Genomic DNA, 12,607 nt, shown 5'->3' with positions numbered 1-12,607 from the left:
TAGCAAATTTTAAAAAAATAGCTAAGGCATTATATTGTGATTTTAAATAAGAGTATTTCATTTTACCTTTATTCACAGAAGCCAGAGATTTTATAGTGCAGAGTACAAGCTGAACAAGTGCAGCATCTGGATCTGATGTTGTGATAATGCCAGCGTTCAAGAATGCAACTTGCTAACAGCTCCAAAGAATAACTGCTAGTATCAAAAAACAATAGCTCCCCAAGCAAAATCTAAATGATACATGAACTTACAATAGAGAACAGATCTTTTTTCTCCAGATCCTGCAGTTATCCCTTGAAGTTCCCATATTATTTTCTTTATGAATAATGCATAGATGTTGCTATAGATAGTTTAATAATTCTTAAATTGTTCAAGGTGATTTAACACCCTCTGTGCTGTGATATACCATTATGCACACACATATTCAAGACTGGAAGACAGACATTATCAAAACCGAGTTACTGGGTTCAATACAGGACTAACAATGAAATTCTCTGGCCTGTGATATACACGGAAATCAGACTAGATGATCTAAAGGTCCCTTCTGGCCTTAAACTCTATGATTCCATTAATCTAGGAATATTCCTGTGCCCTCGCTGTTTGATAATCCAGACAGTCAAACAAATATATGAAAAAATGTGAGGGAAAAGAAACAGCTCGTAATGCTGGTTATCATAAATTAATATTAAGCTTTTCAGGATGAATCTAAGAGTAAAATGTAATCCCCATTCCAGCTGGTTATGTAGCGGAGTTGGGTATACTGTTGTAACCCCCCTGCCAATAGCGTCAGCAGCGGCAAGGGCCAGGTCTTTATTTTACAGACCTCCCCACACCCACCCCTCCCGTAACCTGGGAACCTATAACCAATCTGGGCACCTTTGCAAAGCTGTACCCATGGCATGAGCACAGAGGTTTAAAACGAACTGTATGGTGGGGGTGGGGGGGAAGGCCAGGTTGAATGGGGACAAATATTTACAATTTACCACCACCATTTAGCTCAGGGGGCATAAGTCCCAGTCCCAAGCAATTGGACCCTGACTGGCTGATGCAGTTTGTTCCATCTCCCAGCCTCCCACTCTCAGTTCATAGGTCCCCAACTTCCTCACTCACTGTTTGTGGTTCCAAGAGGCCAGGAAAATCAGGCTCCCTGTTTCATAGATTGCTCTGGGGCTCTGCCACCTGTCCTGCTATATTGATGTCTGCAGCTAGGACTGGGGGCCACGCCAGAGTCACTAGGTTGACAGACTATTGCTCTGAATTCCTCTGCTCCCAGCGTAGTGCATGCTGCTGCTCTGTCTGCTGCTCCCCCATTAGAAGCTGTGGCCTGTGGCGAACCCAACTAATGCTTTGCTCTGCCTGAAGCTCAGGTGATCTAAACTGCTGCTGGGCTCTCACTTCTGCTTGCCATTGGCTAGAAAACTGGAACTTCTGGTGAGCTTGGCTTAAAAAAGGCAACTAAAGCTCTTAGCTCAGATTTTCAAATACAAGGGGATCAATGGTCTTAAAAACTCATCCAAGTCCCTACCACCTAGAGAGACATTCCTAGCAACTAGCCAGCAATGCACCATTTCTCTCTCCTTGCCCTCTGGCTCTGTCCAGGGCCTCTTACCCCATCTCAACATCCATCAGTTTTCATCAGGGTGACCCCATGCCCAGTCATTGTCCAGGCTTTGCCTGGTGAGTTCCCAACAGGATAATGTCAAAAATATGCACCCCCAAGAACAAAACTTTGTCAAATTATACCCCAGTGTCCCCAAACTACCCACAGTTAATATGTAAATGAGGTACTGCCTCACTGAGTTGGCTCCCCTCGCTCTCCAGTAGATGCCATCAGAGAGCTCACTCAGTTAGCTCCATTCTCATGTAGGCTTGAGGCCACAGGGCTTACACTGTGGAACCGAATGTGTGAATGTTCATCATTTTAATAAAAAAATCTGAACTTTCTTTCATGGACCCTTCTTCTCTGAATAGCTTATCAAAGAAATTATTTGCAAACATCTTTTGGAAAGCAAAAATGTCTTTAATACAGGTGTGAATTTCAGTGCTTAATTTATAAAGAGGGAAGTGCCAGGGCACACAAAATGGCATCCTTCACACAATGTGACCTCGCATTCACTGTACGTGTGAGGTCACACTGCATGGAGGATGACATTTTGTTCTACAAACTGGCATCCTCTGCATAGTGTGACTTTGCACACACCGTACATGCAAGATCATGCGTTGCACCACTGACAGAAGAGGTGCCCAGGCTGTGGCCCAGCCTGAAAAGAGGTGCCGGGGCTGAGCCAAGGTACAAATTAAGCTCTGGTGGCTTTGTGCTCACCCAAAAGTCTGCACCAGACATGTGCCTTTTGGAGTTTCTTTGATTTCCCCTTTCTTGCTTTTAAAAGGTTCAGTCATCCAATCAGGGAACAGAAACAACACTATGCTCTTTTGGGGACCAATCATATACTGTGAATACTGAAGAGCTGAAGACACAGTCAAAACAAACAATTCAGGAACAACCAATAGGTAAAAATATTTGTACAAAGTGTTTGAATAAGAAATGAATAAAGAATAAATTAGCAAAAATCAAAGTCTGTTGGCAGCTAATTCAAGAGCAGAAATAAAGACTAAATCAATCAAATAGATTGAGATTGATTCTCCATTGCCTTCCACATTCTATCACTACTCACACTTGTGTAAATGCTTCCATTCTCATTTGCCTGAATAAAATGCTACTCTTCTAACATGATAGCATTTTACACTACCCTGTGCACAGGTACAAATGATGACAAAAGGTACAGATCAGTGGAGAATTGGGCCAATTGGTCACAATGAATCTGAACAAATTTTCCTGGAGGAGTCAAGATCCTGCCACAGTTGGAGGAACGGTAGATCTTTTTCATTACAAGCACATTTGTGTACATACCTTGCAGTCAAGAGTCAAGCCCATCTGATGGTCAGAGCAAGAGATAAAAGTCTGAGAAAACTTACGTGATTTTTCTTCTTTAATGTTGTACTCCTGCACATCAGAAGCCGCATTCGGGGCTGGGAAGTGGACCAAGAGTACCATGTTGTTCATGTTACCATCTCTCCTAACTAGGAATATCTAAAGCAGAGGAAAAGAAGTAGGAGCTTGTGAACTTAACGTTAAATATCTGAGAATGAGACTCTTTCCGGTAACCAGAGAAAGGTCTTTTTCAATTCACATCTAACACATTTCATTCTAGTTTCACTCCAGTATGTCAAATCTTCCATGACAAAGATAACTACTGCTAAGGGATATTTTCTCTGGGTGAAATTCAGTCCTGCAGTAGGGACTAGCAGAATCCCAATGCACCACTGATATCCTACTTAACCTGAAGATAAAGCTGCACAACTTCACACAATTTGCCAAATGACAACCCCTGATGCAACTGCCCTAAGTGATGGTGAATTTGCCCCAGTACATCCTCACTCGAGTTTCTAGCATGAGTATAGAATAGGGGCCCCCTAGACATTTATAGAAAAAAGGATTAAAATAGCCATAAGTTGATTTTATAGCAAATGACTAACTTTTGGTCCTGAGTGGCTCAAAGCAGTGGGCATGTTGGACTAGCACAGGAGCAAGTTTAATCAAGAAGAGAAAGGGCTTTCTGGCTGAGTCAGTACCTTCTTTGTGCAGCGTAAGCACTGTGTGCATTCCTCAGTTTGTTTCTAATCCGACTTCAATGTCAAATATGTATCTAACTTGTACAGTAACTCCTCGCTTAACGTTGTAGTTATGTTCCTGAAAAATGCGACTTTAAGCGAAACGATGTTAAGCGACTCCAATTTCCCCATAAGAATTAATGTAAATGGGGGGGGTTAGGTTCTAGGGACATTTTTCTCACCAGACAAAACACTCACGAGGGGGTGGGGGGGAGAAAGAGGTTTTAAACAAACAATTTAATACTGGTACACAGTGATGATGATTGTGAAGCTTGGTTGAGGTGGTGGAGTCAGAGAGTGGAATATTTCCCAGGAAATGCCTTAGTGCTGAATGATGAACTAGCACTCAGCTGAGGCCTCAAGGGTTAACATTGTTGTTAATGTAGCCTCACTCTACAAGGCAACATAAATGGAGGGAGGGGAGGCAGCATGGCAGACAGAGACAGAGAGAGACACCCTGTGTGTGAGAGAGAGAGAGAGAGAGAGAGAGATGCACATTGCCCCTTTAAGTACGCTGACGCCACTCTAAGTACATTGCCTTTTTAAGTAGATCAGCAAGTTGAGACAGCAGCTGCTGCTAGCAAGCTGTCTCTGTCCTGAGCCCTATCATGTCCCCTGTCCCCACCCCCCGCTCTATAGGGATGGGGTAAGCGGAGGGCAGGAGCAGGGGGGTAGGGGGACACCGTGACATCAGCACCCCTCTCCCCCACCCCGAACACCAAGCAGTAGGCTCCCGGGAGCAGCTCCAAGGCAGAGAGCAGGAGCAGCACATGGCAGTGGCAGGAGGGACAGCTGAACTGCCGGCAATTGATAGCCTGGGGCAGCTGCCGCACAGGGAACTCAGGGGAGCTGATAGGGGGGCTACCGGTCCACCTAGTTCCAAGCCCCCATCAGCTAGCTGCAACAGGCTGCTCTTCCTGCAAGCAGTGGACAAAGCAGTTGGCTGCCAAACAACGTTATAAGGGAGCATTGCACAACTGTAAACGAGCATGTTCCCTAATTGATCAGTAATGTAGCAACGAAACAACGTTAACCGGGATGACTTTAAGTGAGGAGTTACTGTAGCTTGAAATCCTATGAGCAAAGACTCTGTCATCACCTCTTCCTTAAAGCAGCTTTAGGTAAGACAGAGTCAAGGTATTTATAAAAGTGATTTCAAAGACTTAGCTAATTCTGGGACCACGGTATTAACATTCTAAAGGAGAAGTGTGATTCTGGAAAATGATTAAATAATTGCAGTGCACTGGAACTACACCAGGAAAGCTTTGATTTCTCGGGAAGAGGAACTGAGAGGAGTTTGTCTAGAAGCCAAGTCACAATGCACTGCACTGCCATAGGGGGAACTGATGTAGGTTCTGAGGTCGGCAGGTTAGGAGCATTGCTAATGCACAAACCCTCAGGGGTCCTAGGGTTGGGAGCATCTCACGTCACATTCAAGCAACCACTCTGGCCACAGGCTAAAGCAGTTTTGCTAAGACAGTGAGTGAGTGTCCTTGGGTGTATCTTGCGTGGCTCTCCATTCTGTTCAATACAACAGAGAGCCTGGTAAGGTCTTCTGCTCTCTGATGTGAAATTCAGTCCTTCAGCACTTCATATTTGAACTGGATCAGACTCAAAGGGCAGCTTGACCCCATGCCATGGTGGTGAGCAGGATATAAATGATTAGCTAGGTAGACAAGCAGGTGTCAGAGATGGTTGTGAGCACCCTGCACCTTCCCATGTACAGGGAGGGAGGTAAATCATTTAATCTCTTTGTGCCTCAGCTCCCCGAGCTGATAACTCTAACCTACTTCACTGGGCTGTTGTGAGAATTAATGTATGTTTGACCCCCGAGATCACTGAGTTACCGATTAACACGATCCATTTTGGTTCAAATTCAGATTAACAAGGTGAGAAGTGAAACCTGGAAACCGGTCTGTTCTCTTTTCTAATCAGGAAGACTTGTTGCCATGGTTCCAAAGGTTATATTTGGGCCATGTTTGTAGAAATGGGGCCTTAGCTGCACAGGCTTCCTGAGCTTGCAGCTAACTAGTTCCCAATTTGCAGGTTTTGGGAGCCTATTGTGTAAATAAGTCTTTCCAGATTGTGCCTCTGGGGTGTTGGAGAGCTGCTCCATCCTAAAATGAGCTTCAGGAGCAGGCAGAGCATGCGCCACCCCAGCTCTCTGACATTAAACTAGTGTATGTCCACTGCACCCTCTTCTGCAGGATACAGCATCAGCACATGCTCCCCTCTGCGGCTGGCCAGTTGTTCTCCCCTGGGAGGCACCCCTCTGGGCTGGCTCCTCTCCTGGCTACCTATTGCAGAGGGGGAGGGATCATGCCTGTGGAAGAGGTGGGTGGGGGAGCAGAGACAGGATTTGCCCCCGAATGTCCTTCAGAGACACTGCCCATCCCTGGATGTCTTGGAGAGCTTTAAAGATGTTAACGTTGTGGCAGCTGGATGCCATTGCGAGAACCAGCAAATGGCAGAGGAGACATTGGTTTCTAACTTGCCACGAGCTAGATTTCATCCCTGAACGCTGACTCAGAGAATGAAAAGGCAACATCCACTGCCACCCTCACAATGAGAGCACGTGAATTGCCTGGGCACTCTGCAGTCCGCACAATCTATTCCCACCTTTCCTTCAGCTAAAGGTGGTCTGTTCATTTCCAAAGGAACTGGTGTAAACACCCACTACGGCTTCTATTGCTAGCAAAAGATTAAAGAAGGAAAAGGGGGAGGCAAGCTCTTAGCCAGACTGCCCTTTTCTAATGTTCTGTCCAGGGAGGCCACATGAGCCTGAGGGAGAACTCCCCAGCTAGTGCGCCAACCCCCCTCCACCCAAAAGCATCAGGATTTCCAGACCTTTTCTTCAGGGTTCAGTGTTACCTCTCTAAATTAAAACCATGCAGCACAGGTTCATCATATAGACCAGGTCCTTTCCTCAGAGCCAGGGACTCCTGCAGGTCTTACTCTTCAGGCCCCCTGCCTGGGAGCTAAGGAGAGCCTCTCTCCTCCCTTTGTTGAAGTTTTCCTCCCGCTGACTGGCTCCCAGACTTCTTAGCCTGCTACCTGCAACCTTGCTCTCCCCGGCCATCGGCCCACAAGTTAAGGGGAACTTCTCTACTCCTTTCCTCATGTCCCTCAACTCAAGCTGCCCTTTATATTATATATATATATATCTCAGCAGGCCTGGGTCTGAGTCATCTAGTTTCTACCATGTGTCCCTGGGACTTACTCCCTGCATCTGGGGAGATGGGCTTGTACAGGCTTTAGTCTAACCCAGATACAGCCTTTACTGTAAAAACCTCCCTTATCACAAACACCAGGCCCTCTTTTTTTTTTTTTTTTTTTTGACCAGGTCTCCTCATGCATCAGGACTTAATTTAAATAAAAAACAAAAAACAAAACCCGCAACACCCCAGCAACATTTCAAGGCTCATGACACGATGAGACCGAACAGACTCTCTCCGATAAACCCAATTCTGCTACGCTTACTCATACTGAGTAGTCACACTGAGCTTAGTGACACTACTCAGATGACAATATACAACTAAACGTAAGTACAGGCAGCAGGCCTGGGCTCACTCTGTGGCATCTGTGCTCACCTAACCCCTTCCTGGGATTTGGCTTTATTGGTAAGCTAAAGAACAATGAAACCATAAAACAGTCTAAAATTTCTCCTTCAGCTTGGCTGTGCTTCAGGTTTCCCTGCCGCAGCATCTCTACCCCTAATCCTAGCCTCATTCCAGATCAGTTTTCATTTAGTCATTTTAGTCTCTTTGGTTTGCACAGGGTCATTACCTTCCCTTAGAACACCAGGCAGTGAATGAAGAGAAGTGGGAGCAGGCCACTTTTTAGTAGAGGGAAAAACTGGGCTTATCCACCCTACTTCCTCCTAATCATCTCCCAATACTTTATGACATATAAAGAATTCCTGAGAGTTATTCCCCCACAGACTAAACAATACAAAAAGCATTTTATATCTTGCTTTGTTTACATTAGAAATTCAGTTCTTGTCTACTTTGGGAGCTTCTATGGATAACCGGAGAGGTACTGTAATGACATCACAGTACCAAGGACATGAAATCTGAGCAACTGTATCAAAACTTTTTAAAACACGTTTTGTTTGTTGTTTTTGTCAACCCTTCTCTATCGCAAACACCTGGCATGCGCTTGGGAGAAAAGATTTCTTTCCAAACCCCATCTCTTGCCAATAAAGGGCTGAAAACTGCCACTAGTTCTCATGTCCTCCTACAAGGAAGACAATTTTGATGTTGCTGGTTTTCCTAAGGTACAAAAATCAACAAGCAAAATTGACACCCCAAAGAAGCAACTGGGGATATGAACACGCTTTTGTTGTTGTTCACCTTTAAGATTTCACTTTTTAAGGAAGCTACAAGTCAGAGATATTGGAAAAATACTGCATCAGACTACAGAGAGTATATGGAGATATCTGAAAGCACAACAGAGCAGGGCTACGAAACAAATAGGAAAACTATTCCCAGACACCAACTGATAAGTAAATCAAAGGTATAAGCCTTCTCTTTCACACGCACCACCACTCTAGAGAGAATGGAAATGTCTATCCCACGAACATAAGACTAGCCAACAAAGACCAGAAACTGCTAAATACATTTGCTTTCACTTTTTTTTTTTTTGGGGGGGGGGAGGGAGGGAACAACCACCAAAACCATACCACAGCTATCCATCTCCCCTGAGGGCCAGGAAATGTGCTTGTCTGAGCTGAAATTGTTTTGGACAAATGTAGACTTACCCCTGCTGCTTCTTTGCTGAGTATCTCTCCAGCCCTGTCCTGATTCATGCTCAGCTGAAGCCAGACTGGGCATGTTTTGATGAGTTTATCAAGAACACAGATGCCAGGCACTGGAAGGCAGTTTTGCAGAGTGATGGACTGAGATGGCCGTGTCTCATCATCATCTTCTTCACCAGGATCTGTGGCAGGACTGAAACAACACAAGAAAACCCCTTTAAGGAGAAGTGAAGAGCGACCATTTGTTGTGAAGAAGTGTAAATACACACACACACACACCACACTACTTGACTGGCATCAAACTAGAGATATTATTATTATTTAACAGTTCCATTGTGTGCCTACAAGTCAAAGCCCTATTGTGCTAGGCACTGGCACAAACATAGAGGAAATGACAGTTCCTGCCTGAAATAAGATTAACTTGAGCTATAAATTCACCTCTGGCGTTCCAGCCATGTCAGACATTGGTGGTTATTCTGCTCTGGGGGCTGGTGGTATTTGGACTTACCTCTCTCCTATCCTCCCAGTGCTGGCACCTACAGAACAGGGTGGAGGCACATTGTCAGTGGCTGGGGGGGAAGCTAGCACTGTCCTATGCTGTACCTCTGTGGATCAAAGATTTCAGCCTCCAGGGGCCCAGTTCGCTACCTGAAGGATCTGAGTGACTGCCCTTGACTTTAAAACAAGGTATTTGTCCTCTGCACTGGAAGAGTAGGAGCCCCAAGGCTACCAAATCAGCTTTCAGGAATGCCAAGTACACTTCACTATACCATATTTTTAAAGAGAGCAAGGGACCCTGACAGCTCATGCCACCAGACTGCCTCAGGGTCAGCCTGCATCTGTAACCTTCCCAGGATTTCTGGAATCATACAGTAGCTTTAAATGATTAGCCTGAGTGTGCCACAGGAAGCCCCCAACCGAAGCCCAGCTGAAGGAGTACATTGCCTGTAAGACATAGTGAGTTAGAAAAGGTCTGATTTTAGCTGGGAGGCCTTGGTTCTGTACCTAAGGTCCTCTCAGATACTCAAACTAAGAAAAATTGAGACACTAACACTGAGGTTTCCCCCTGTCATAAATATAAAGGGAAGGGTAACCACCTTTCTGTATACAGTACTATGAAATCCCTCCTGGCCAGAGGAAAAACCCTTTCACGTGTAAAGGACTAAGAAGCTAAGGTAACCTAGCTGGCACCTGACCCAAAATGACCAATAAGAGGACAAGATACTTTCAAATCTGGAGGGTGGGGACAAAGGGTTGGTCTGTCTGTGTGATGCTTTTGCTGGGAACAGATCAGGAATGCAGCCTTACAACTCCTGTAAAGTTAGTAAGTAATCTGGCTAGAAATGCATAGATTTCCTTTTGTTTAATGGCTGGTAAAATAAGCTGTGCTGAATGGAATGTATATTCTTGTTTTTGTGTCTTTTTGTAACTTAAGGTTTTGCCTAGAGGGATTCTCTATGTTTTGAATCAGATTACCCTGTAAGGTATTTACCATTCTGATTTTACAGAGGTGATTCTTTTACCTTTTCTTTAATTAAAATTCTTCTTTTAAGAACCTGATTTATTTTTCATTCTTCGTAAGATCCCAGGGTTTGGGTCTGTGTTCACCTGTACAAATTGGTGAGGATTCTTATCAAGCCTTCCCCAGGAAAGGGGGTGTAGGCCTTGGGGGGATATTTGGGGGGGGGGGGGGAGAAAGATGTCTCCAAGGGTGTCTTTCCCTGTTTTGTTTAAAACGCTTGGTGGTGGCAGCATACGGTTCAAGGACAAGGCAAAGTTTGTACCTTGGGGAAGTTTTTAACCTAAGCTGGTAAGAATAAGCTTGGGGGGGGAGGGTCTTTCATGCAGGTCCCCACATCTGTACCCTAGAGTTCAGAGTAGGGAAGGAACCTTGACACCCCCCTTCTATGATTACATTTCTCTGCGGATGCTAGGAGCAGGTGGGACAGTATTTGTGAAGTTTGACATTTGAAATCCCACCCCTGCACACACTGGTGACAGGGTTCAGTGAGCACACACCACAGCCACAGGGTAGCCTGGGTAGGAGTGTGTGGGGTGGGGTGGTCCCCACCTTTGGTTAAAACCATGGCAACAAATAGCCTGAGAGAAGGAGGTGGTGTGCTTAGGAGCTCAGGCCCTTTGAGGAGCTGGGCCTCGATGCTTTTTGTGCACAGTTTAATTTACATCAGCGTAAAGGTGTGTGTTTACTTACAGAGCTTCCTCACCAAGAGTGAACTGAAGGGAAAAAAAAAAGTCCTCAATCCTCAAAAATCAAAGTCAAAATCCTCAAAAGCTTACTCACTGAGCTAGGGTGGGCGAGCTCAGATTAGCAGAGAGTGCAGGACTGGACCCAAAGACCACGAGCGGAACTCCTCTCTCACGTGCTACTAAACCAGTAGTGAAACTGAAGTGAACGGATGCAATGTGTATGTGTGAACACTAGAGGGAGCTCAGGGACTAGAAAGACAAGGGGCCTAATTCTTCCCCCCTTTGTGTGACAACTACAATCTTAACCAACACTGAGGATGTAACTGGGAAACTCCAGAGCTTTAAAAAATAAATAAATACCCTCTCTTCCCCCCACACACATACCCCTATGAGTAGCTACAGCTTGAGCAGAAGAGACTCACACCCCCTGAATTTGGCACTGAGGGTGGTGGCGGTGTAGTGCACACTGAGCAGTGAACTCCACTTGCACCTTGTTTGGTCATTTACACCTGGGTAAAGGAAATGTAACGTATTACCCAATGGAAATTCTTCACTCCAGTACACCAATAGTGACATCTCACACCCAGTCTGCACTGGTGTAAAGACTACAGAAGGTGCACGGAAGGGAAGAGCCAGGCCCAAGATGTTTGCAGCTCTTGCATTGATATCAGAAGCCACTGGAAAGGGAACTTTTGTAAAGTGAGAAAGTAAAGGCGGAAACTGTGTCAGTCCTCAGTTTTATAATAGTGACCTCCACAGTGTGCACCCTTGTGGAGACTGCTGAGAAGTGGGGGAATACAGTGTGAGGGGCAGTGCCGGGGAGAGGGTGCAATCGGCTACTTCACATTAGCTTTCATTTTATTTCTGGCTGCTTATTTTTAGCCTGATAGAAACCTTTAGAATAGTGAAGTGGATGCATTGTTAAGGACGAGGGATAGGTGTTCTTTTAGGCCCTGATCCTAAGTAGGGGGCTGGAAGGAGGAGGAAGAGAGAAAGGTTACTCCTATTTGCTATTATCTTACTGCAGTCAGATTACCACCCTGAAGCAAAGGTTGATCCCGGCCCCTGGCCCCAATCCAGCAAAGCATTTACACACATGCTCAACTTTGAAGTAAATGAGACTACTCATGTGCTTAAAGTTAAACACATGCTTAAGTGCTTTGCTGGATCAGAGCCTGTATTCATAGGCAGTGTTGTCTAAAGGATAGAGTCCTGGACTGGGACTCAGAATCCCTGGCTTCAAATCCTTGCTCTATCACTGGCCTTCTGATGATCTTGGGTAAGTCACCCCACCTCTGTGCCTCAGTTTCCCTATTTATAATGACACTAACCTCCTTTGTAAATCACTTTGCGACCTACTGGTGAAAAGCGCTATTTAAGCACTAGGTTTGATCATCAATCTCACCATTGGCCCCTCTATATTTGTTTATTTTTAAAAGATCACTTTCTTTTGGTAAAAACAAGCACATGATTCTTGGAAATTTCTATTTCTTTTAGTGTCAATTTCATCCTTTTGATTTGAGAGCTGAAATTAATCTGGCTCTATTTTTCTCTTGGTTTGGTATTACTTAAGAAAAAAGGAAAATACAGCGCTTAGTATCTAGGGCACATTGTAAAGTAGGTCAAATTTCAGACCTGAATTAGTTGAATGTCTCCTGTCAAAGGCACTAAGTCAATGCAGCACTCTTGGCCCCCCACTTTAAGTTTTGTCAAAGCAATCTTTTACAAAGCCAAACATTGCTCCATTGTGGTAGTGCAGGAGAACCCGATATTGATCAGTCCATTTTCATTATCCAAGCAGAGAGAAACACAAGACAAAGAGCACAGATAGAGATAAGCGAAAGACTTACAAATTTTCAATTTTCATATAAAATTATTTGTCACACAGGTGAGGAAATTTCTTTAAAACTACAGCAGATGATGCTTAATCAGACAGTGTCCTTTAAACAGAAGTACAAAGGATCCATTAAA

General features: G+C 44.8%; 1 protein-coding gene across 1 annotated transcript in view; it reads right to left on the bottom strand.

The window, feature by feature from the left end:
• RIN3 (Ras and Rab interactor 3) overlaps positions 1-12,607 on the bottom strand; it is a 109,171-nt gene that overhangs the window by 66,603 nt on the left and 29,961 nt on the right. Inside the window, exons 2-3 of the mRNA XM_074956141.1 lie at positions 8,432-8,621; positions 2,977-3,091 (exon numbers count right to left, since the gene is read on the bottom strand). Of these exons, the coding sequence (XP_074812242.1) occupies positions 2,977-3,091; positions 8,432-8,621 (305 nt within the window). The remainder of the gene's footprint in view (positions 1-2,976; positions 3,092-8,431; positions 8,622-12,607) is intronic.

This window comes from Natator depressus, chromosome 6 (assembly GCF_965152275.1).
Source record: "Natator depressus isolate rNatDep1 chromosome 6, rNatDep2.hap1, whole genome shotgun sequence".
Lineage (NCBI taxonomy): Eukaryota > Metazoa > Chordata > Testudines > Cheloniidae > Natator > Natator depressus.
This window is presented reverse-complemented; position numbering and strand designations above follow the sequence as displayed.